Consider the following 27090-nt stretch of genomic DNA (forward strand, 5'->3'; position numbering starts at 1 on the left):
AAAGACTTGAAATTTACTCCCACGTCCAGACTAAAAATGGTGCAGGGGGGAAAGGAGGAAGCGTTCAAGGAGGGCCCCCCCAAAAAATTCTCAAAGTTCTCAACTTCAGGCCTTTTGCACAAGGAATATGACAGCAGCCTACCTTTTCTAGTAGTATCTAGGAGAAAAATCTCAGGTAGTCTCACTTATGAATGTCTAGCTACAAGACCAGTTTAATGTATAAAATGGTAGCTTTTTACCTAACCTCTGTCAAATATGATTATGTAACATAATTGATATGATTATGTATCACTGAGCCACCTTCAAATGCTACACTCCTTTAGCTTAGCTTGTTAAGAGAAAGCTAATTTTGAAAGACACATTAATACAATCATCTCTGAAGGTGTTCTTTGACCTTGAAGAGATTATTTAATGTGATTACAAAGTGTTACAAAAGTGATGCACAAATACATATTTCAACAGTCTCAAAACCCCAAGGCTATAAAGTGTAGAACACGGTAGATAAAAATTAGACTTCTATATACAAATGTAGGTGTGAAACATACCTTGCTCGCCCAGGCATCTTCATCCCAGGAAGTGAGTTGTAATACACGGATTATTTCATTTATCTCAGCACTCATTTTCTCTACTGTGAAATTACGATTTTTCAATGCCTCTTCTATTCCCTGACTTTTAGAATTTTTCGTGGTTACGAAAATCTTCATAGCTGTAAAAATACCATAGATTAGAAAAAGGTAAATGCAAGATAGGATCAATGCTCAAGGTGACCTCCTATTGCATTAATACAGCGGTAGACCATTTTATTTTGCATGGACCACTTTATCTCAAAGAGACTGTAGTTTTAATACAAGAAGCACAGTTATTTGCAACCAGTACAGAAGCAAGGTCAAGGCTGTTATTTTTAATAAACATAAGACATTGGAACGCCAGCTCAAAATAGACAGCAATTCAGAGTGGTATGAAAAATTAAAGCTGAAAATACCTGAAATAAGTACTGGCAATAGCTCCTTCACAGTATTCATGGAGTTTACCAGCATAACCCTATGTTCCTGATGCGTTAATTCCTGTTGTCTCTCATCAATCATTTTGGCCATCTTTGTCATTCCTAAAGATTAAAGTAATTGAACAGTCATAAACAAAGGAACGTAATATTAAGTCTAATTTGCAACATTTGAGCTTTTTAAACAAGAACAAAGTGTGATAACTTATGACAACTATATTGAACTTTAAAACTTAATTTTTATATTAGCAGCTGTTACTTGAGAAGCCACTGATTCAAAACATAGCTACTATGCAAAGTAGAATGTAATCCTCAAAATTCTTGATTTAAAATCCCAGCAATAAAATAGGAAAAAACCTGTAATGACTGCTTTAGGACATGAAGTCACCTCATGAACTCTGGAAGCTAATTTACAGGGTTTTTTTTCCTTTTCTGTTAAGACTTGATCAAAGCCTTAATTGTGAACGGCAGAAAAAGAAAACATCAGGGTTTTGTTTGTTTGTTTGCCTCACAGAGTTTGTTCTATCAGTGTTCAAGAACTGTATCTATTTATACTTCAGTTCTGCTAGAAATATTTCAATCCTGTAGAAGTGTGGAAAGAATTACACATTTTATCAGCTTAATGGACTTTATGGCTGTGAGTGCTTAATTACACAGCTTTTTCAATCTGTTTGTTTTACTAATTCGTGCTTACTTCCCTCATATAACATAGTGTAGGAGAAGCACAGTACATATCATCTGTGTAGTACATATCATTTACCAGTATCTTAACTCTTCTGCATTCTTAAGAGAGAATGTGAATCAGAAAATAGTCATCATTCACCCTCTAGTTTAAAACTCTTCCCAACAGACACTTTCAAAGAAACTGCTTCGAAACTTGGGTGAGAAAGGTGCTGGGGGGGAAAAAAAGGTAATGGAAAAGACTATACTTAGTAAGTTTATGATAGACTGTAGCAAATCAAACCTGGCCCTAGATTCTTTGTGTATGTCACCAAATCTTCCATAGTCTCTACTACTTCCGCCACAGTCAGATACTCCAATATTCCTTTGCAGACACGGATGATTTTACGGACCTAAAAAAGGAACGTTCCATCACTTACTAGATGAAGCTAAGTTACAACTGAATTAGAAATGCAAGCCTATTATTAGAACAGAATAGGTATAGCATTTGCTAACATGACATACAGGCAATCACAAAGGTCTGGGATACTGATTAAGCTACCCAGCGTGCTATTACTCAGGAGTGCTGTATTGACAAAGACAATATTTAATCAGCATTACACTACTCAGAAATGCAAAATCCTACTTCTATTTTTTTCACTTTGTATGATAAATGAAGGATATCATTGAGAAAATAAGTTATAAGGAAAGGAAGTGCATTTAAGTATGCTGGCATGCTTTAAGTTTTTCATTGGAATTTCATCAATAAAAAACGTTTAACTTAAATCACAAAGCAAAACTATATAGAAAGCAGACTCCAAGCTTTCAGAGGAAATATTATCCACCATGCAGCTCTACATATGGATAAAACATTATCCAGCATTCCACTGGGAAAGGTAGATCCAACATCTTAAACTTTCCAGAAAAATCTGTGAAGACTGTACTTTTTTTTTACCTCTGGACATCTGCCTCAGCTTAACTTTTTCAGTTCATATTTGATTCCAAAACAGGGTTCTCTGTCAGTTAATCTTCTAACCTCCTGAACCATACTATTCCTGACAACACCACATACAACTCTCATTGAAGAATGAGTTAATTAACATTTAATTGGTAGCAACCACATCCAGTGTTCAGTCCCTAGAACAGATCATAGTTTCCTCTAAGAGTCATTTCAGTTTTGTCCCAATATTAGTTTATCTTTAAACATAGTAAGATAGAGACATGCCAAGTTTTGTATTTGTGAAAAGTCAGTCATTCCAGACTAATATTTTTCTTTGGTTAACGTGCAGTTATCAGAATAGTTCCACAAAGCATTAACTGCCCAGAAGTCAATTCATTTCCTAAACACAGGAAGCAAGGAGATTAAAAGTTATTAACTTCCTTGAAATTCTGGCCTATAATACTTTGTAGTATCTATTAAAAACCACTTAAAATAATGTGTAATCACAAGTGCCATGGAGAAATCCCATAGCATTCTCCCCATTTCAGAGGAATGTGCTAACAGTACCATGAGCTGCTTAAATGGGAGACAAGGATGCCATGACTACTCAGAACAGTAGGAAGATTAGCACAATTTCATAGATTAGCATATTATTGCATGGGTAAAATTTAGAATTAACATCAGCACTTCTAACAGTGTGAGCTTCATTTCCTCATAGTAGCATGACATTTGCTATTTATAAACAAGCAAGCCTCACCATTCACAGAAAGAGGATCATGGAGTAAGATTTGTGACAAAGAAACATTCTCAAATGTAAGACACTCAAAACCTCCTTTTTAAGTTTCCTTGCAACTGTGGCTTTTTTTTTTCCCCTCCATCTGAAGATGGACAAACAGCATATCTGAGCCACTTTTTTTGGCTTGTGCAGCAGCCAAAATGTAGCAACTGTTAAATCTATCAGGACACATTTTCTGTTTAACCAGACAGTCAAAATTTTTATTACCCCTTGTGCCCCAAGGCCAATTAAATTGCCACAGCTAATGAGTCAGACAGACAGGTTAGGAAGCAGCCTAGGGCTTTTCAGTGAAGGGATACAGAGAATATATGGATTGGTAATGAATATGATGAAGGGAATACAAAAAAGTGTCAAGCAAGATGTAAGACAGGGTTGATGGGATCTGGCCTTTTTGAGGAATAATCACAGGCAACGCCTAAACATTATGTCATAAAAAGATGCTCTTAACAAAACAGAGCAATAAGCCTAAGCTCCTTCTGACAGAAAGGAATGAAAAATATGCTTCAAATCAAGCTAGAATGATCAAAACCATATTCATCTACTCAATAGCTTAGATGAGCTAATTCAGTTAGATGGATATTTGAATTAATAATACTATTGTGCAGATACCTATGTCAGTCATGTTGGGATTCCTACCTCCGCTTCATCGAATGTCAGAAGTAAGTCTGATGTTCCAGAAAGGATGCCTCTTGATCCATCAATGAGATAGTCACGAGCTGGTACTGAATAAGGATCTGCTTGCAGCATCTGGGCTGCCCGAACAAGTTTGGTGCAGGCATTCTCCACCCTGTGGAAAGTCATCAGACAAAACAGGCTGATCAGTTTCTGTCTGTACGACAACAGACTTGAGAAGATGCCGGATTTGTTTTTAACTTCACTAATTTTAAAGCACTGCAAGCAAACTGATTGTTCTACACCTTTATCATTTAAAAAGCAAGAGTATTTATTGTATTTATTTTAACAAGAAAGTAGCCAGCAACTGTATGACACAGTTTTTTCAGAAGTCATGCCATCTTCCAATGTAGGGAATGTTTGAAGTACCACACGTACAGCAGTCAATACAGTGTCATTAAGGAGAGGTCCCAACATGGCAAAACACCTTCCGTTCTTAATAACAAGGGGAGGGGATAAAACAATTATTCTTTTAGGACTTCACAATCAAAGTAATTGCTGACCTTTATTAGCCTTGTATTTGCATTGTCATCCAAGAAGCAATTGCTACTAATAAATATTAAATTATAGCTACACATTAAGACAAAAGAATAGTATTAAGAAATTCAAAATTCCCTGATTGCCCTGCTTGTTGAAGCTCTTGTCCAGCTCTTCAGAGTCTAACACTCACAACAGAAATAGCATTTTAAATAGCCACAAGATTTAATGATGAGGTATGAATTTGAAATGCAGCTTGCAATTCCACACTTAAACAGAAAGGAAGTTCTGCAAGATATTACAGTATGTAATAACAGTAACACAGAAGGTACTACAATAAGCAAATGAGCTCTGAAATTAGGTTCCATCAGGCCATTTAACACAACATTTTTAAAATATCAAGAACCAGAACATTTAAAAGTTTACGGTTCTGTTCTCTCACAGTAATTAGTTCATGACAGCTTAGAGAAATACAGAATTCAGACTTCACTTTCATGTTAGCTATGCTACTCACAACTGTAGTTATTGACTATGCTGATTGTGACTTTCCTCCATTCTCTCCTGTTTCTTTGACAGAAATATGTGTAGTCTGATACAAGGCTCTATGCATCTGAGTGCCATGTGCTCATTCAAGTTACACAAGGTTCCAACAAACATCAAACCCTTTTATTACAGCAATATTATCTCTTATCGCAACCTTTTCATGTTTGTCATATAGCCCTTTTTCTACCGACCACTTGGACACACTCTTTTATGATGCTTTCAGTTAAGTACTACTGGAAAGTTACACAGACCATTTTCTCCCCTACATTCCTTGTTAATACAAATGGCAGAACTTAATGATTACATCTAAATTTAACCATACTGGAAATAAGACACTCATTACAGGAAAACATACTTTTTTCAGAAAGTAAAGTTTTCAGCTAATGGCTCCCTAGAGTAGATCGAATTGGGCCAGCTGACCTTACCATAACCTGCTCCATAGTGAGACATCTGCTCAGCACATCAGAGGGTGGTAACTTATAACCGGGTAAGAAAATACAGGACTTCAAGGCAGAAAGTGGGAATGGTCTGCTCATTACTATGCAATGTACTTAGTTGCATTATCAAAGTCAACTGACTTCGCTAAATTAGATTTCCGTGCTTGCTTCTCAAATTTATTCTTTTCAACTCTGCCAAGAAAAGGATTAAACAAATCACCCATTCAGCCAGCTCAGAGCTATGGACTCAGAAATACTTCATTTCCTACAGTTCAATTTCATGGTCATCTGTTTAATACTAATGATTATCTCAAGGCTGGCTTTTTCATTTGTAACAAAGGAATTAACGTGAATGTGTACTACCCATAATTACCATCATTAACAAAACTAAAGTTTCTAAAGATTCAAAGTTTTCTTTAGAGTTGAACTTCCGAAAGGTAAACTTGCATTTCACTTGTACAATGTCTATTTTGTATAAAGTTTCCAATGCATTTGAAAGACTTCAGGAGTGTGCACTATGTAAAAAAAGCAGAGTGGTGTTTAAAAAACAGACACCCTCCATCCCTTAGAAAGCATGCATATTAGGAAACAAAAGATTAGAATTTGGGGGAAAAAAGTAAATCCATTACTGTAATTTAAAAAAAAAAAACAACAAACCACAAACCACAAAACAAAAACCACCACACAACAAAATCAAACACTAAAAATATTCACAGCAATGAACTAACACTTTAGAAACAAAAACCCCCTCCTCCCAAGAAAGAAAAAAACAACCTGTTTCACTTCCCAAATCCAAATTCTGACCTTTAATGCAGGAACAGGTAAGACTCTCTTGGCAGCTCACCTGTGACTGTCACTTGTCCCTACAACACAGTTACCGGTGACAATACGCTCCATAGTGTTAACAAGGAACTGTTGATAAATTTATAACAAAATGAACTAGCATGTAAGATTAACAAAAACCAACAAATGCAATAGATTATCATTCATAAAGCCCGTTGAACATTCCAAACTCATGTCAGTGCATCTAGGATAGCAAGTACTATGTGAAGTAGGTTTCCTTACTGTGACAGATAGCTTTGTTTCCCATTTTTCACTGTATCACAATTCAAGCAGTCATGAATTGCTGCAGAACAAGTTCTTGCATGCAGCATAAAGTGGTACTATTCAGCAGTGCTTCTATCACATTTATACAGCAAATTTTACTATTTAAGTCTCCACGATCTGCTAAGTGTTGATTAAAGACTGGTTGCAGTATAGCAATTAAGAAAATTTCTTTTCCTTAATCCCTTACTTGTCTAGGTGAACAAGAAGCTGGAAATTAACTAAAAACTCTACACATCCCAGAAAATGAGCACAATCCAAATTACATATTTGTATACAAGTCATCAAGAAGAAAAAAGTTTTGGTCTCATTTCAACACATAAACTCTATCCTCAAAAAAAAAAAAATCAAACCTCTCTACACCCAAACAAGATCACACACCAGGAACACAGCATAATAAATACTGTAGTGGCTTGTATCAAAGGCCCATTTAGCTCAGTATCCTGTCTCCAAAAGTAGCTGCAAGTAGATGCCTAAGGAAGGTTAAGAACAGGATAAGCATTTATCATACTTCCTCTGGGCGCTCTCCCATCCCCCAGCTATTAGCAGTTCTTGGGATTTCCTGCAGTTTGTCTATTTGATAACCTACAATGGACTCCTCTAAGTACTTATCTATTAACCTCCAAACCTATACAAAGAATTTTAGCAGTACACTACTTGCTATACAAAGAAGCTCTCCCTATTGTTGGTTTATAAACTACTAGTGCAAAGCAATGCCCTGATCAAGCTCTTGCACAGGAAGAGAAGTGCAAGTTCCCATCTTCTCCACATAACTCATGCTTTCTCTGTTGACTACCTGCCTGTTTTGTGTTTGGGACTAAAGTAAAATATGCAATCATTCTGTATATGTTGGACAACACTGATAAAGCAGTCACTACATTCAGTAGCTTGTAGGGCAAAGTCACTTTGGTGAAAGTTTGTCAGTTGGCAGTAAGAAGCTCGGCAATTCCACAACAAGAAGTGATACATTATTTTTAAGACCTAAGGCAACAGAAGGAGAAAGTCAGTTGTCCTTGACACTGAGCCATGGAATTAAGAGTGTCAGCCATTGCTCTTCAAATATCTTACATTTCCAGGTAATTACACATGCATCAGCTGCCTATACTCACAAATTCACACTTTTCCACCAACCGATTTGATAGAAAAGATTGAGAACACATTATCTCTGACACTGTTAGGTAAAACTACAACAGCACACAGGTAAGCACCATTATTACACTGAATTTATTTTTAAAGGAAGAAATACCCTAGATATGTACAGGTATGTAACAGGAAAGGTCGCTGATGGCAGAAAGGTCGTTCCTGATGAAGGTCAGCCTCAAGATCCCAAAGAGCTATTCAAACATAAGAGTATTTTCTAATCTCTACAGCAGACATAAGTAATTATGATCTATCATTGGAACAAGTTTCCTGTACCTACAATAAAAGATTTACAAAAAAATGAGTTTACTTGATAAATGCTGGTGGCATATCCCTTTTCAAGATCTGGTCTTCTGTTGTCTGCACAGTCTCTTTTCCAACCTGCAGGAGAAAGAAGTCACACTTAAGATTCAGAATTTCACTGTAAAGCGTAGATGAAAACAAATAGCAAAACATCAACAAAAAAATTATTTGTACAAATGAAAATTCCTTTCACTAGGTTTACTGTTGCTGTGTCTGTTTTTGAGATCACCATATTTAGAAGTCATATGTTGCTTCCTGCCAACATAGGGACTTAGTTGTAAAAACTTAATCACTGAACTCTGAAGGCTTCCCTCCCTCCTAACCCCTACAAGTCAGAAATTAAGTTTGAAGTTAAAAAAAAACCCTACCCCCATTTTGCTATTCAACCCAGTCTATTAGAAAAATGTAGTTAATTACTGAGAATACACCCCACATCCACATTCACACCATCCTTTAGGCAAAAATAATTATGCAGAAGCTAATAAAGAAAGAGATAGAGTAAGATCTGGAGTTTTCTATACCCTAGCTCTTGTGTTATACAATAGAAGTCTTTATAATTGGTAGCTGGCTCTCTGGACTGTGAGATCACCAACTTGACAAAATATTTCCAGCTCCTTTGTTCACTGTATTTTCCAGATGAATAAGCTATTCAGCAAGGCATCACAAAGCAGAAGGTCTTTAACCCAGACACCAGTTTGTGTTAAGAGCTGCCAGGCCTGCTCAAGCCAGACAAGATAGCCCTGAAAATCCGTGATTTAAAAATTTGCTGGTCTTTGACAGAAGTTGTAGTGTGCTAGTATGCACAGCACTTGCCACTTCTAATGCTGCACAGCCTTCCAGAAGCACTGTTTCCTTGCAAATTTATGCTGCTTGCCAAAAACTCTGTCTCCCTCATCTGGTCCTTTTCAGATGGGCTTTAAAGTACATTGGCCCTAGTATTTTATTTGGTTCAAACAGAGTCAGCCTAGTCTACTTTTGTTTTTAAAATCTATTAGTGACGGACTCACAAGTAGTCACATAGATATTAATAAGTAACAAAGGGAAGAGCAGGTTTTTTATTTTTATGATAGGTTTCTGTCACTTATGCTCATTGTAGGCTCACTAATAGCCATGCTCCCCCCTAGCGCTGGGCACTGACTGCAGTGTTGCTTTGACTCCTAAACTTCATGGCAATGACTCAGGAGCACAATTATAAAAGTATCTCATGTCCCGTTTCTTGGGAAAGGGTTACACGACCCACCAGAGAATATGCCTGCTTTCTTCTAATTATTTCCATTGCACCCATGAAACACATTCTTTGTATTTCTTACATGTTTGTATGCAAACATGCATGATAAAGATGACACAGAAAAGAAGTAATTTGCGTAAGCTTTGGATTACACATCATTCAGACAGAAGGCTGTCACCAGGTGAAAACAAAGAGAAATACTTTATTTCCAAAGACCCATTAGGAGGAAATCCCACTGTCTTCAAGATTTATTTCTTTTGCAGTTATATGCATATAGTTCAGTTTCTTTAAAAAAATAAATTCTGAGGATATACAGTTTTTAAAGAAAGCATGAAGAACAAAGCATGGGCAGAATGGCCAGCTTCAATTTGAAGGTAATTGTAGCAATCATTATTGCTATTTTATATTGAATCATCAGTCAGGCACAACCAAGAAACAACTTCTGCTCAAGTTAAAACACACTTGATGCTTGACATAAGTTACTTCTAGTTTTATTAGACCATACAAAAAGCATTTCTTCATTCAGTCTGGAAAGGGTAAGTCTCTTCTATACGAGGTTATATCTAAGTTCACTCCTCAAAGAAGCATTATCAACTAATTACAGATAGATGTATACGCACTATATATGCACTTTCTGTATTTATACATACACACATATATATGGACATTTTTGCTATGCCTAGGTAGGATCCTTAGTCTTCAAATGAAAGTAACAAATAGGATATGAGTCAATTCCCATTTTCATTTTTTGCAGGGAGTTTTAACCTCAAAACTTTCCTGAAACGAACACAGTCTTTGTCCTAAACTCCAAAGGCAGATCATTTCTCTTCCAAGTCCATCACGAAGCAAGAAATACTCATTCCTCCAATATCCTCAGCACTATACAGCACACAGACAGGACACGGGATTTCAGGCAGTTGCCACGAGACTTCAATTTAAAAGGTCCCCTACCTTTCTAGAAGAATACACTTTTTACCATATTTTAAGCACCAATACAGCACATACTCACTGAATCTGTTTAAACATAAAACCTCGTGGCTCAAAGGAAAACACTTTATACTTACATAGTAATTAACCTTTCCAGAAGTTGCTCTTTGCATTTGCAGCCAAGGTATAGAAAGGGAATGTAAAGAACAAACGTACTCCACATACCATCTTACAGGCAAAGTCTCAAAACATGATGCCACATTCATGACTAAAAATACACAACCCCAAAGTAGTTTTGTGGGTTTTGTTTTTTAGCTTTGTGGTTAGGGGGATTTTTTGTTTCTTACTTTTTGTTTTAATAAGATCCGGTTTCTTCAGACTGAATTTTACATGGGCTAAGCAATTTTTGGACACACTGCAGTGTAACACAAGGTAGAGATTCACTCAACTCTACCTTCTCCATACTCCAGTGCCAAGGGAATGAAGATTTGTTACCTTCTCCATACTCCAGTGCCAAGGGAATGAAGATTTGTATTTGTTTTTTTCCTTAGGATGTAATACCCACACATTCCTTATTTCAGACAGAAGGTTTGTTAAGCTTCATGCTAATACAGAACAATTATATGAGAATCCTGTATTTTATTTCTATCCAACAGTATACATGTGGAAAAAACAGGATTCCTACTTGGGTTTCAGATACTCTTACCTCCTAAGATAATTTTTCCCTAACTAACCAGAAAGCAACAGTCTCCGTGGAATAGAAGCTTCTGCTTTTAAATAATACCGAAGTGGCCATTACTCATGGTTCTAAAGAAACTGTACCAGTTAACATAGTAAAGAGACCATAACTTCTTGAACACTGTACCTGCCCAGTGCAGCACAGAGGAAGGGAAGCTCTCAAGCAAAACTTACCAAGACAGTTTCATAGTTACAACTTCTACCCATCCGTATTCATTTCCACACTCTTTGGGAGACAAGAGGCAAATCAGTTGAATCAAGACAAAGAATGAGCTCCTCCCCTGCTTGCTCCCTGCTACTTAACAGCGAACAAGAGGCTGACAAGTCTAGAAATTTAAAGGAAATGGGACATGCACAAGCCAGAGGGCATACATGGCCACTGAACAGCCTTCTAGGAATGCAGCTAGAAGAACCAGGAGGAGTTTGAAATTTCCAGCTGCTTTTGGCTTTTAACCTTGCTTGTAGGTCTCATGCACTCTTATCTACCACTGATTAGTAAAAGATCAGTATGTTTTAAGCTTCCTGCTGGGGAGTATTTTCTCCATGGAAAAGGAAGAGGAAAGCTTTCTGATCAGGCTGGGGTTTTTCCTTATAACCAGTTTTGCAGCTTTTTATCATGTCTGCTTCTACTGCAGGAAAGACAAGACATGAGCATCCCACCGGGTCCCTTTCCCATTTCTTAGCCTGCTGGATATAGCAAAGAACAGCTATTCAATGAGAAGGGGAAACAGTTTCAGCTTCTGTAATTCTCTAAGAGTTTGTTTAAACAAAGACACCACAAACACCCAGTAATATCTAGTTCTCTTAACTTCTGGAAGCCTGAAAGTACAAACTGCATGTACCATATAGAATAAAACACACAAATATTTAAGATGAGAGTCTGAAGTTTATTGTTTGGGGTTGTTTTTTGGTGGTTTTTTTCTTTTTAACAAATATTCTTCTGAATGCCTATATTGACAATACCAATTTGACAATTTGCCAAAGGCAGGAAGTGAAATTTTCCTTGCAGCTTGTATGATTTCCCCAGTTAAAAAAAAAAAGGACCTTAAAAGAACTAGTTCTTGCAATGTTCCAGAAGCTAATGTAAAACATCTGTCATTTTAGCAAGGAGCCTAAGAATATTCCTGCATCATCATCCAGTGAACACATACAGCCATGGCTGTAACACTAGCAGAGCCTCAGGTTTCTCCCAAGGAATAAGCTACAGTATGAGTTTTGCTTGATGAAAACAGGTCCTCCACAGGCTGCAGGTGGATATCTGCTCCACCAGTAACCTCCGTGGGCAGCCTGCCACACCATAGTCTTCACCACAGGCTGCAGGGGAATCCCTGCTACAGCAGCTGGAGCACCTTCTCCCCTCCTCCTTCACTGGCCTTGGCATCTGCAGAGTTGTTTCTCTCACATATTCTCACTCCTCTCTTCTGGATGCTGCTGTGCAGGGGTTTTTTCCCCCCCACTTCTTAAATATGTTATCACAGAGGCACTACCACCATCGCTGATGGGCTCGGCCTTGGCCAGCAGCAGGTCCATCTTGGAGCCAGCTGGCATTGGCTCTGTTGGACATAGGGGAAGCTTCAACAGCTTCTCACGGAAGCCCCTGTAGCCAGGCTCTGCTCTGGCAGCAAAAGAGAAGCAAACAGCACTTAGCTGTTTATGTTCACTGTTGTCAGTCACCATATTCTGATTGCAACCCATGTTTTTATTTACAGTATCAAGGGGATCCAGTTTTTGGTATTTCAAGCTATTTCACTCAGCTCTTTCTTAGAAATACAGCTGTTGGAATTAATGTTGTTTTATTGTGACCTGACTTTTAGCTGCCATAATCCATGTGGTAAATGTTAGCAAAACAGAATTGCATACATCTTGACATAGCAGCAAAGCCTAAAACTTTGCCAGATGCAAGTCAAACAGCTTTGGGGTACATCATGACATTTCTTGGTCACACCTAAATTTCACAAGTCACTCAAAAATTATCATCAGATGACATAAACTGCTCCCAGTAAAGACAGAACTTTCAGCAAACCAAACAGAAGAGACAAGCAATGTGGAAGTAATTTTAGAAAAAAAAAAAATCTAAGAGAACATGTTTACAGGTTACTCCTCACAATCTAATCCTTCTCATCCAATAAGACTAGAAAGAACCAGTTATAATTAGGTACAATAATAATACAACCTTTTTTTAAAAAAAAAAAAACACACAAAGCTTTCTTTTTCCTTCAAAGGCTCTCTCGGAAGCATTTAACAAACCAAATTTCCAATTTCTTCATCATTCCACTCTCATTTTGCTTTGACTTATAATTGGGATTGATATGCCACTTGCAATTAGTGAGTTTAGCACTGTTTTAAGACACTTTAAGTTTTTCTACTAATTGCATTGGCCTATTCCCCTACAGATAAGAGACTGAAAAATAAATTCAAAGAAATATGCAGCTGAATTCTCTTCTTGCTTCTAGTTTACGCCAAACAAACAATGCACATATACTACCAGTGACATCAGCTAACAAGACCACTTTTCCTTCAAGCCGGGCATGAGCCTAAAGAGACTGCTGAATCAGAGCCTATTTACTTTGCCTTTCAGTTAATATGGAAGCTGTATACCGGCTCCTGGTTTTCTTAAGATTACCCTGGAGACTGCATTTCAGGCATAGCAAGGTACAATTTCAAAGTCATCTGGCAGTGAGTCAAGTAAATGAGAACACCCCAGCCATCTGGTCCCTAATAGCAGCAAACTGACCTACCTGTCTACACTGGTGATTAAGACAAATTCAATTGGCTTGAGGCTAAGGAAATCCTGCTGTCCAAGTAAAATACCTAACTATGAAATGAGAACCATATGGAAACCAGAAAGTGACATCATTTGGGTACCAAAAGACTTTTATTCATGCTGCTATTGTCTACTAACTCTGTTACCAGTACAAAGCTGAGGCTTTGATGGTTTAGCTAATTACAGGATGCACAACTTAAAGGATACAAAAGGACATACTGATTATGTGAGATTTTTTACGTAACTATTATAATTTGGAAATTAGTTCTTTTATCAAGAGAAGAGCTGCTTCTTCTAAATCAGTGCTTCCAGGTTAGAACTATTTTAAGGCACTGTAACTCCACTTCAGTCAAATAACATAAGTCAGCGCTGACCTTTGAGCATATAGAAAATTCACCCAGAAAAATAAGATACAGCAATTGTCCTCCACAAATGAGATTCACAGCTGCAAGTAGCTACTTCTACCTTACATGGAAGTCTAAGGAAAGTGCCCAATACCAAACAGCATGCAGGCTCCAAAACTCTTCCAGTTCATTTCCATGTACCCAGACCTGTGAATCAGCACTAAGTTTCAGGGCACCTCTTAACATTAATCCTGCTGAAGATGTATACACAGATCAGTATTATGCTAAAAGATAACACATGTGATACCATAAAACTAAATTCTCTCCTTATTCAGATGCTTGTCTGAAAAGCAAGCAACCACCAAACACCATCATGCTGCTGGTAGGTTTGTGTTATCTTTGGCAATCTGCTAATATCTGCACATTTAAGAGAATTTTTGTTCTCCCACGCCCCCTCACCCCCCAGTAATTGAGATACATCCCATCCCCCAGCCTTCCAAGCATCAAGTAGAAGTATCTAGAACGTTTACTTAAGATTAAGGCTTTTCGGCTCTGTTAGCAACAGAGTAAGAAGAAGCCTCACCACAGGAAGTTCACAGATCATATCAAGTGGAAGAAAGATTTCTTCCTAGAGACAGCAGAGTGGCCTGTGAGAATCTGTGTTTCTAATATAGATAAATATTATAATGGTCTCTAAACCATCCAAAACTATAGCTTCACGTAGCTAGGAACAGACTTTCTCCCCAGGCTGGTTTTTTTCTTTTACCAGGACAACAAACTAAATTGGAGCCAGCCTCTGTAACAACATTATTAAATTGGTATTTCACTTATCCATGTTGTTGGCACAGAAAACATTCAAGGAGCTGAAAAAAGAGAGTTGGCCCTTTGCCAAGACAGTGGCACTCCTGGATTAAGTTTTCCCAGGTGCAAGACCTTACACTTGTCCTTGCTGAACTTCATAGAGTTCTTGTTAGCCCACTCTTCAAGCCTATCCAGGTCTTGCTGCAGGGTGGCTCTCCTTTCCCAAGCATCCACTTCCCCACTCAGTTTGGTGTCAGCAGGAAAACTTCATCAGGGTACACTTGATCCTATCATCCAAATCACTTAACGAAGATCATAAGCAGCACTGGGCCCAATATCAATCCCTGGGGGACCCCACTTGTGACAGGTTGCCAGTTTGAAAGAAAGTTATTTACCACCACCCACTGGGTTCAGCCTGTCAGCCAGTTCCCCACCCACCACTTGTCTAGACTGTAACACATCAGTTTCTCTAGGAGGCAGCTGTGGGGAACCACATCAAAAGCCTTGGAGAAATACAGTTAGACAATGTCCACCACTCTCCCCTCATCAACTGAGCAGGCTACTTTGTCATAGAAGGCGATCAGGTTTGTCAAGTACAATTTGCCCTTGGTGAATCCGTGCTGGCTTTTCCCAATCGCGTGCTTCATTTGACTTGTGATAGCCCCCAGGAGGATTTGTTCCATAACTTTCCCAGGGACAGAAGTAAGACTGATGGACCTATAGTTTCCTGGATACTCCTTTAAGCCCATCTTGTAGATGGGGTTGGCATTAGCCTTCTTCCAGTCTTCTGGGATGTCCCCTGATCTCTACAACTTCTCAATGATTATGGAGAGCAGCCTCATAATGATGTCAGCCAGCTTTCTTAACACGCTCAGGTGGATAACATCAGGGCACATCAATTTATAGGGGTCAAGGTGCTGTAACAGTTCGCATACCAACTCTTCCTTCACTGCCAGTGGGTCTGTGTGTGCATCATTTTAATATAACACAAATTAAAATGCACGTTGGCTACCAGACACTGAGTTTGAGGATCTTTTGTCATATGCAAACTTGTACTGACTTCTGAATACCAACACTGATTTTCCCCTCTTCTACACAAAGTTCAGCACTGCTTCCCTTATGAGCTCCCTCCTGGAGCATCAGGAGTTTCAGAGTAACAAATTATTTTTTTTTCCTAAGTTCAAGACAGTAACAATTCCCTGCAGGAAGACAAAGTTTATAGGCATGAGAAAGAAAAACCAGTTTTGAACACCTCTGACAGCAGAGGAAGGAGGAATACCAATCATCATTGATTTTAAGACACAACAAAACAGAATAAGGACTCACTTTTAGTACCTGATAGGGGGGATGCATTTATCAGTAAGAGGAAGTATACTCACCACCCCACCATTTACATGACACTGCTTTTTAATGTGTTCTAAATGCAACTATTTTGCCAAAGCCACTGCCATGAGACCACTCTTCATTCCAAGCAATTCTGAAATTCTTAGAGCAATTCCCCCCACCTCTTCCCATGACGCTGTTCGAAGTTACTGAACTTGTTCTAATCTGCCCGTCACAAGTGCTGGCTTATTTATCTGCAGCCCTGTCAAGCAAGTATCTATTTCCATTATCTTGATGGGTTACAAAGACTAAAAGGGCTTAGTACTGAGGCAGAGAAGGAATACATAAGAGATGCTACCTTAACCTATTTACTTAAGTCAACCTACCGGTGCAGGAACTAGACAGAGTTTTGTTCCTCATTGGCTTTGTTTAATCCTAGCATTTCCCTCGAGGGAACCATACTCAATCTAAAATTAGCTTTATTGATAAAGTAACACTTTTCACTGAGTTTTTAATATTATATTAACAATATCCTTATGTGTTTACTAAATGGTTGAAGCAACAAAACTCATAGCAGTTAGCTTTTGGCATAAGCCCTCTCACAATAAATGTTTCTTCACCAGCAAAATATGTACTAACATGGTATTTCATAGTGATTACCCACCTTCTGTACCATATTGGACAGTTTGTCTTTCGTAAGAGTCTCATTTCACTTGACTAACAGTTAATTCAAGTGTACAGTAAGTTAATGGTATAAAAAAATCACATTTAATATTTGAGGAGTGATTTAATTAGCTACAACAATATCTAGTTACATTAAATAGAATAAGGACCAGAAAGAGTGGGCTGTTTTCCAAGGGACAGTGCTCATTTACAGCACCATTAAAAACTTAAGTGTGTCAGAAACTTGGTATGAGTAATTATTTTCCAGCTTGATTTTGTCTTCAGTGCTTGTGACCACTTATACCAGCTCTGCAAGGAATTGGGCATGTAGAAGACAACCCACTTATGCACAGAGGCATCGCAAAGAATTTGCAAACTACTACAAAGCAGCTACTCAGCAGAAATGACTGATAGACGATATTAAAAATCAAACAAAGAAATGTCTGATCTGGCATTAGTTCTGAGTTAAATGAAGACTTACTTCGCTGTTAAAATTAGTTTTAAATAAGACAAACTTACTATGTGGTCAAGTAACAAAGTACTTTTCACATCCAAAGAAGTTTTGAAAACAACTACTTTCAACAGCATTTGCTATTTATTTCTTGACTCACACTGAAAAAGAAAGTTATTCCTTGAATAGATTAAGTGGCAAAGGCTAATAAACTATGGCATAGCAGCAGATGTTACCAACATAGTCAGAATCATTTACTACAGGATGATATGAGCAATAAGAGTGGTATAATCTAGCTAATTCCTAGTTGTCAGTGGTTCCTTTGAGAAATCAGGTCTGTAGAATGAATTAAAAGATAAAAGTTCTCACTCAGAACAACTATTGTCTTCCATGCCATCTTGAGTAGAATCTACTCCTAGCCACTTTTACAGTCTACATTCAGCCATTAAAACCTATTGTTGGAGCCAGCCTGCTTCCAAAACAGTGCTTTGGACTAACATTAATATACATTACATTCTCTATGTTCACCCAATTAAAGCATTTGAAAGCATTACTCTTACTCTTGCAGTCCCTTTTGGAAAGCTTAGTTCACATAACATTGCAACCCGTGGGACTTTTCTTTGTACCAATGGATTTGTTTGGCCCTATTACTGTAGACAGCAGCATCTGAACACGCGTGATGGGATGGACAGACTTTCTCAGTGTAGCTCTGCAACATGAAGCTACTACTATTCTCAGTTGAGACAAAGAGGGGAAACTATGTAGTGTAAGCAAGCAACTTGAAGGTTACAATCCAGTACATACAAATATCTAGGCTAAAACTGCTTATTTTGTTAAGTTCCCATGGTCATCAGAGCTGGATGAAGTCTGGCTTCACCTCTTGCATAGAAAAGGGATTGATCCTAGTCACCGTTAGTTTGAAGTTGTACAGAAGTAAAGCCTCTATACCTGTCTTTAAAATTAATCTTTAAGTTTGACACTGAGTCGTAAAGAGACATCAGAAAGTTCAACAACTTTAAAACAGGAGGTCTTTTCCACTGTAATTTATCAGCTCTAAAATGTCAGCATTTTAGAGCTCCATTGTGCCAGGCACTGTGCAAATACATAATATTATCCAGTCGTGTCACATTAGAAGAATGTTGACAAATCAAATCCACATTAGAATAAGGATGTTAAAGTGCCACCAACACTTAATAGTATATAATTGCTACCACTTTGGGAAGTTATAGGTACCATTTTTAACTGCTTAAATCCTTTCAGAAGTTTAATAGAAATTAATGAAAAATCCTTTAAATCTTTGTAAGGTAAGCATATGTAGAGATGTAGTTCCTTTACCTGCTACAACAATGCAGTTGAAAAGGGAAACAGCAGTATTGCTGCAAATTTGACTAAAAGCATCTCCTACAACAGGAAGCTACACTTGTTCCCAACAACACTTTGCCCTATTTGAGGAAATTGCTCCAAATTTAAAACTCTGAGCAACCACTATACTCTGAGTCAGAAATACAAGTTTTTGGGCCAGCTAACAAGAGAGCTGGAAAACCTGTCGGAATAAGTGAATTACACTCAATTGTGAAAGCCGAAGGAAGCTAGATACATCAAGTTTAGAAACCCCCTCACAGTCTACTTCCTCCATTGCCACACAGTAACAAGGTTAGTAGTTATCGTCATCACCAAAATATTTAAAACTAATAAGTGGCGTGCAGAAAAATTTGCTCTGTGCAAGAAAAGAGTGCAAGACAACCATATAAAAATCTGCCACAAGAAAGGCTAAGCAACAACTCTTTGCAGCAGTTAGTAATTGCTTCAGGGTTGTAAAGTCTCTTTAGTGTTTCACTATCTTGAGTAATTGGAGAACAGGTCAGAGACTCCAACTGCCCCTCTCTCCCAAATTGCCAGGCCAAATTGTTATGCCAGACATTAGCTTGCAATTGAGAGATAAAACACCATATATATATATATATATTAATTTTTTTTGCTTTGAGCTACAGTAATCATTGATGTCAAGCTGGGAAGATTTAAAAAAAATAAATCAGTATATATAAATACATTCCTTCCTGCTGCATGGAGAGTTGGGTGGGCTCGGCTGGTCTGACAGCTCAAATCCCAGTGGAAACTAGTCAGAGGGCTAAGGAATGCAGGTTTTCTCCAGCGTTAACTTGAGAGGTAAAAGAAATGCTATGCAATTACCTCCTCCCCTTGCCTCCCGCGCCCCCCCCCCCCCCCCCCCAAGAAAGACTAATGTCAAGCTGAAACCCAACTAAAATTTACTGAGGTTCCCACTCTTCCCACCCCTTGATTTTTTTAAGAGAACTTTTTACAAGCGTGACAAAGAATCAAGCAGCACTTCATCAGTTGCTACAGTTAAGTCAGTTGTTTGGCAGTTACTAGCGCTTCACAATCTTATTTTTTTGGTCATTCTATCAGGGCAAGCTAAATAAAAAGTGACCTTCTCGCTACTACTCTGGAGTTCGAGAGAAAGTCCATTTGTTTATCTGCTACTCAGCACAACTATTATGCTGTAAAAGCTGCAAAGACAGCTAGACTTGTGAAAGTGATTTTTAGTGTAGTCCAACAAATGCTAGTCAGTTTATAACTTGTTCTCTTACCTAAAGCCTCATAAAAGTTATGCAGCAACTTAAGAAAGTGTTTTTACAGTTGAGAATAAATTTTCTTTCAAGTATTGAATGGTTTTGTGACCTTTTTGTAGCCAAATCAGCTTTTGAAGACTTAGCTGAAGGATACTTAGACACATGTATACACATTCAGAGGTTGAAATGGGAAACATCTTTTGAGATCAACCTTGAGCAAATTTACCAAAAAAAAGTAAGATTTTAAAAGGAAATAGACGCACCAAAGAAGGCGACTTTCCCAGTAACTTCTGACTGGGTGCTTGAAGCAGCATTTTTATAGGGATAACCCCTCAGATAAACATTCAGTAGACCACACGCTTCAGTATTAAAAACCTCTCCTAAGCAAGTTTAAATGACTACATGGCTATATGTTAGCAACTGACAAGGTTTCCATAGAGTTTAAATAGGAAGGCTGAACGTGCCAGCTTGCATACAGCTAAGCCTTAGCACTACTTGGTTCAGTCAATTATGTACTACTATATCCCATTATGAGATTAACAGTTTAACCATTCATTGTGTATGCACGGACAGATATTTTACTCATAAATGGTAAGTCCATTTGTTCAAAACCTAACTGAATTTGTGGTTACCAGGAACCAAATCTACCAAAAAACTCTTGCAACTCACAGGTTATCTGGCTGTCACACATACTGACTATCAGTCTGGTTGAAGTCTGTTTCTGCTCCTTTCGAGGAAGTATTTGTGCAGGCAAACAAAACAAGGCCTGCATAAGAAAAGAAAGTTTTATTAATGCATCCCTCCTTAAAAACAGTTGCAATATGCAGCCTCTTCCAAGCTCAGGAAGAGGTCAGAAGAGGTCAGCAGAGGAAGAAACTCAGTTGGAATAACTAAAGTTCCAGATGACAGCTTTTAATAGCTTTCCAGCTTGACAGGAGGAGTCTTCAGACTCTCCTGCAGCTGAAGAGCTGACACCCAGATAATGACTGAAAGACTACAATGGCCAATGAAACTGATATGGTTCAGCTTTTAATAAGCTTCCCCTTTTGATGCACCAGCTCCTTACATTATATATCAACTATTTGATGAGAATTAAAAGAAAAAAACACACAAACACAACAACAAAAAGACAGAAGAGAACAGTCATTACTGTCTGACAAGGTGACACTTTTGATTTATCCAGTACAAGCCAGAGTGCTCCTCACCAATTCAGGGGTTGCAGAAATAACCACCATCTCTCATAATGCTACTTTGGTACTTCTGACTATATCTGTTAAAGAAATTAATTTCTATAGCTATTTTCTTGTGCACACTTCAGCATTTAAGGAGGGACAGGCTTGTCTCTGTAGTTCATGCAAAGACTCAGCTTCCAAAATGCAGTTCAAGTTTAATACCATTATACTTCACTATTCCCACAAACAGAAAACAACCATTGAAAACAACAGAGTCTAGCACTGCCATCAGTGTGTCCATTAAAAAGAAAAGACAAAGAGCAATCTTTTCTATCATCTACTTTAAAAAGATGCATTGCTGGATAAACACCATCACAAGAATGTCAAGTGCTCCTGAATATGCTTATGAACTGCAAATGCATTTGCATTCATTACAGAACAAGGCTTTTGGTCTTTGCCTAGGCTAGCCTGCACTGAGACTGCCTTGAAATAATCTGTGCCTTTTAGGACAGTGAAAGAATTTAGACAATTTTGGAATTACCGTATAAGCTTTCCTGTATCCTAACCAAGCGACTGAAGACTGTCATAACTCTAGTTTGTAGAGCAATGAGACCAGAACAGTTGCAGCATACCCAGACATTTTAAGCTGCATATGCAAAGATATCCAAGCATAAAGTTTGTAGAACTAGCCAAAGCAGTACTTTTTCATTATTTCATTTATGCACCATATTTACCTGAGGACAAAGATCAAGCATGACAGTTGGTCCTCAAACTTTCTTAGGCCATCACAGAAAATCAGTTTAATATGAAAATTGCTTACCTCCACTGCCATGAGATATACTGTACTTTTCCTATAACACAGTGTAAATGCTAAATATCATCTTTCATTAATAGATAGATACAGAGTGAGGAGCCAATGAGAAGAGCCAGTCTGCTGTTCGAATCAAGGAAGAACAGGTTGGGAATACAAAGGTCAGGTGCAAGCTTAGTTGCAGTGACCATGAGACAGTGGAATTCAGGATCCTGAAAGGAATATATAAAGGAATATATAGAAAAAATACTTAAAAGGTAGGTGTCAGGAGGATGGGGCCAGGCTCTTTTCAGTGGTGCCCAGGGACAGGACAAGGGGTAATGGGCACAAACTTGAGCATAGGAAGTTCCACCTAAACACGAGGAGGAACTTCTTTACTTCGAGGATGGCAGAGCACTGGAACAGGCTGCCCAGAGGGGTGGTGGAGTCTCCAACTCTGGAGACATTCAAAACCCACCTGGATGCATTCCTGTGCAACCTGCTCTAAGGTGACCCTGCTCTGGCAGGGGGGTTGGACTAGATGATCTCCAGACGTCCCTTCCAACCCTATGGTTCTACGATTCTATGAAGAAAAGACAAGTCAGACCCTAGGCTTCAGGGGAACAGACTTTGGCCTCTTCAGGGACCTGCCTGGATAAATCCCGTGGTATACACTCTTAGAAAGAGGAGAGGTTCTGGGAAACTGCTTGATTTTCAAGGATGCCCTCACTCAGGATGCTTCACCCTGGTGAGCAAGAAGTCAAGCCAAGGTGGCAGGAGGCCTGCATGGATGAACAGAATTCTCCTGACAAAGCTGACATAAAAGTAGGTGCATAAGAGGTAGAAGCACGGACAGGTGATTCAAGAGGAACACAGAGACACTACCTGAGCATGCAGGGATTGTGTCCATCCCAAAAATCTATCTAGAGTTGAATTTGGCGAGGGACATGAAGGACAGCAAAAAATGGTTGGGTAAGTATAGCTGCAGCAAAATGAAGATGAGGTAAAATGTGGGCCCACTGCTGAATAGGTGGGGGGCTTGGTGACAGCACAGAAGCAGCTGAGGTACTCAATACCTTCTTTACTGCAACTCTGAGAAGATATGCCTTCAGCAATCCCAGGTCCCCAATATACACTGGAAGTTCGGCACAAGGGAAACTTATCCTCAGTGAAAGAAGATCGGGTTACATTCGCTATTCTGTGGGTGTAACCATTGATGGAAAATGTAATGCAATTTTATTACAAAAGGTCTCTTCATAAGGGTTCTAAGCCAACAGCAACAAGACACACAAGTTTTCTACGGGGACAGCTTGTTTCCACTCTTTACCGGAGAACCCTGACATGAATCATCATTCCTACCCTACCCATGAAGCCAGGGTACCAGGAAACTGTTCCGACACATATTCTCTCAGCGAGGGAGAGTCATCAAGATCATCATCATTTAAGACTAGTATGAGCCGACATTTTCAGTAATCATGGAAAGCCTTTGGGAGTTAAGAGGTTATTTTCCTTCTTTCCCCTTTCATCAGCCAGTATTGTTATCCATTTATCATTATTCATAATGTAAATAATTATTCTGAAGAATTTACTTCAGAATAAGAGATTTATTCAGTACCTTTTCACAGAAAACTTTGGTTCTAGTCTCAGGATGGAGGGAAGTACAAGTCATTCCTCAGTAGATTTGAATTATTAGGCAAAGTAAACAAAGGATAGGTTTACCCTCTCTACTGATTCTCTATCCAGTTTTCCATATTCTTACAAATGCACTAGGGCCTGAAATTACTACAGGGAGAAACTAGGCCTGTTTACAAATATTATGCACATAGAGTTTGGCCCCCATCAATTCAGGTTTGAGCTGCTAGGCTCATGTTTTAAGGAGACACTTATTGGTGAACTAGTTGTAACTGAAAAGAAGATCCAGCCTCTATTACTTCATCTCTCCATGCAGCAAGTCATCTTGTATCCAAAAAGTGTCTTCCAAAATGCAGATAGTTGCAATAACCACTCATCTGTGGTGCATTTACATGCATCACCACAAGTTGTTACTTTAGACTCTGATTACAGGACATTATTTAGGATTAATTCTCTCTTGCCTGATGGCATAAAAATTAAGGAAGAAATTATACAATTAAACATTACAATTAATTTGGTTGATGCACCTAGAACAGTTATATAAAGAAGATACTTTGCTGTTCAAATTAGAGAACAACAATGCTCCCTAGTAAGAGCTGTTATTGCTGTGTTTGAAGATAAATGCCAGGAAGGTTAGAATTTTGCAGGAATTAAGAACCACAGCCACAAAGTGAAGTTCTGTATCAAGAATTGCTTCTCAGTATTTAACTGAGCAAGTGACAGAATAGAATTTGTGTCACTAAAGAAAAAAAAACACAAACAAAAAACACAAAAACCAGCACACGTGCTACATTCCAATGTTTCTTAAGGTCTAGTTTCCCAGTCTAACTTGCTTTTCAGAGTGAGAAATGGCAGCAGAAGACTAATATTACTAACAGTAAATACTTTGTCTTCATATTTGAGGTTAAAAAATACAAAGCCAGTAAGACGTGGTAAAACAATATAGTCTGAAACAAGAACTTTGGAACAACACATACAAGCTGTACAACACAGAAGTAGGGATAAAAAGCTAGCCTTAGCTATATGTGAAGCCATTACCAAAATTAAGCAGTGCTCAAGGCAAGTTGTTGCTAGCACTGGCCTATTCTCTCCTTCGGAAAAGTAATTGGAAAGAAAATGTCATTTGGCTTTTATTTAAGAATTCTAGCAGATTTGGAACAAGAAACATACTCTAACACTTGCAACAACCAGTTTATGATTTCAGGCATTATTTCCAGTAACTAGCATTAACACCACATGTTTGCTAACACATCTTTAAAACCACTGCTTGGTTCCCCCCTGCCTAGTCCTCTCAAAGACTTGCTTCATCAATCCAAATTTCAACTACAGTGGGAAGAGGTGGACACCTGTAAATTACCCTGCTTATGTTCTGAAGCTACACATTTTATTTCTAAGTGTAAAACATACTGAACCGTGCTTTGTTTGGTTCACTGTTTTATTAAACTCTATAAAAAATTCCACGTCTACAGTCTGATACTACCACATAGAGAAAAATATCTTTTTGTTTCAAAGCACAAAGCAAAACCACATGACACTTTAAAGAAAGAAATTGCTAAATGTTGACCCTTAATATGGATTTAACAACTCTTCCCTCACTGGTGTAATTCACTTATGCAGCACAAAGCGGATGCTAAGTTTTCCAGAGCAGGAGTGGTATACGCCATATTGTTGGCATATGGATTTTTTCAGTCCAACTGCCACTTGAAGGTTACCCATTCCACAATAATATTCTCAGTTTTTATGCCCAAAAAGCAAGCTGCATGTAATTAGTAATGGAGGCATTCACATTTAAATATGCACATTTAAAGGAACAGAGAACAAAACATTCCTTTTAAAGCTGATGGAAGAGACTGGTATAAATTAAGTCACCAAACATAATAACGGAACAAAGAGATTATTCCATTCAAATCAGAAGCTGATTTATCGCTTATGTAAAGATAGTTCTACAGATAAAAGCAAGAAAGAAGTTTATGATGTGCTTTTGTTATTACAAAGTTGCTTTCTGTCTGATTAATCAATCACTCTTCTCCTTGTCCCTCCCATGCACACACCCTAATGGGTTTTATCCACTTTCTCAAAGCATATGGTCACAAAATGGCCACATTTACCACAACATGGTAAACTATCCCTAGAGAAACTGCAGATACGCTCAAGTAGAACGTTCCATTTCAAAAAAGAAGGAAATGTTTATTATTTAAAACACACTATCTCTCCTGACAGTATTCACAAGTTTCTACTACACACAGACAAGACCAAGAAACCTATAATGAAAAGTCTTACTCTGTCATGAGATTATCTGGTCTCTTCTAGTACTCTCAGTCACTTGTCACCAAGTTTTGAGTCCTGTAGAGTTCAGATGAGCTGCTGTAACTACCCATTTCTTTCAGCTTAAAGACATTCCAATACAATAATAAACTGGAGGTGGGAAAGCGCAGATCTATACGTTTCCCATAACAAGTTAGAAACACCAAGAAAAAAAAATTCAGAAAGTTACTACAACCCCTTGTCTTTTATGCTGTGCACAAAATTCTGCAAGGAAAAAGCTTACATTTTTCCTTGCTTCTCCACCCTTTTCCAAGATACATAAATATATAAACATAAATATTGCAAGCAAATTTTTCTCTCAAAAAACAGAAACACTAAGCTGCCCTCAACAGCTCACTCTTCTCTTGTGTGCCCTGAGATACAGGCAAGTCAGCTACATCAGAAGAAAACTTAGGGATGAGGAAGCTGTTTTACCATCCACTCTCCAAAATAGTCAGACAGTTTCTCCTCATTTTAAGTGTTCACCCATGTATCTGACTTTAGCTGCTGCAAACTTGACAAGGTTTTCAAGGCAGGCTGCATTTTTCACAAATTCAAGCTGGTGGTTTGCAGGTGTTGATAGGCAATTCACAGCATGTCCAGGGAAAATGCCCAGATCTTTCTGCATGACCCTGCATCCCTGGCAACCAGGGCTGTAATTTGACCGAGGACCATGGATATGCACCCAGAACATGACGATAGATTCATGTGATTATTACTTCTTCATCCACTAGGATGAAATAGGACAGCTGCTACAGCTACACTAAATGCAATTCTTTCACAGTTGAGGTTTTTTGGTTTCTTTTAAACTTTATGTCACTGTGTAAGTACGGGTATAGAGTTCCACCTGTTTGGTGAGTAATCTGTGTGGTTTTCGGTGTGTCTAGTGGAGTGGGCTTCAGCTGGTGGTAAAGAGTCTGACCTCACAGCTTCAGGGAGTGACAAAAACCTTGTTTGACCCAGTGCTATAGGGTGTTGTTCTCATCAAATACGACCTCCAGTTAAGCTTAATCTTACTCTAGACTGCTTTTATTTACTTTTAAAAAATAGTGCTTGGCCCTGTTCTACATAAAGGAAACGTCTGATAAACCACAACTACGAGACAGGATATTTATAAGCCAAGAGACCCTTACTGATGATTATCCTGACCTGCTAGTTGTGGTTAGTGACTGAGATGCAGAAAGATATCAGTATAGTTTAAGACTCCAAATCTCAGTAGGTAAAGGCATAACACAGCATACACCAAGAATACATTCTTGAGAAGTGTGATAGTTAACAGTTTAATAGACA

General features: G+C 38.3%; 1 protein-coding gene across 5 annotated transcripts in view; it reads right to left on the minus strand.

The window, feature by feature from the left end:
- Positions 1–27090, minus strand: part of VCL (vinculin) — a 60148-nt gene that overhangs the window by 28193 nt on the left and 4865 nt on the right. For all 5 annotated transcript variants that reach the window (XM_074590924.1, XM_074590923.1, XM_074590921.1 and 2 more), the window contains exons 2-6: positions 8080–8150; positions 4033–4183; positions 1965–2073; positions 983–1105; positions 546–706 (exon numbers count right to left, since the gene is read on the minus strand). In XM_074590924.1, coding sequence (XP_074447025.1) covers positions 546–706; positions 983–1105; positions 1965–2073; positions 4033–4183; positions 8080–8150 — 615 coding nt within the window. The remainder of the gene's footprint in view (positions 1–545; positions 707–982; positions 1106–1964; positions 2074–4032; positions 4184–8079; positions 8151–27090) is intronic.

Source organism: Larus michahellis, chromosome 6 (assembly GCF_964199755.1).
Source record: "Larus michahellis chromosome 6, bLarMic1.1, whole genome shotgun sequence".
Classification (NCBI taxonomy): Eukaryota; Metazoa; Chordata; class Aves; order Charadriiformes; family Laridae; genus Larus; species Larus michahellis.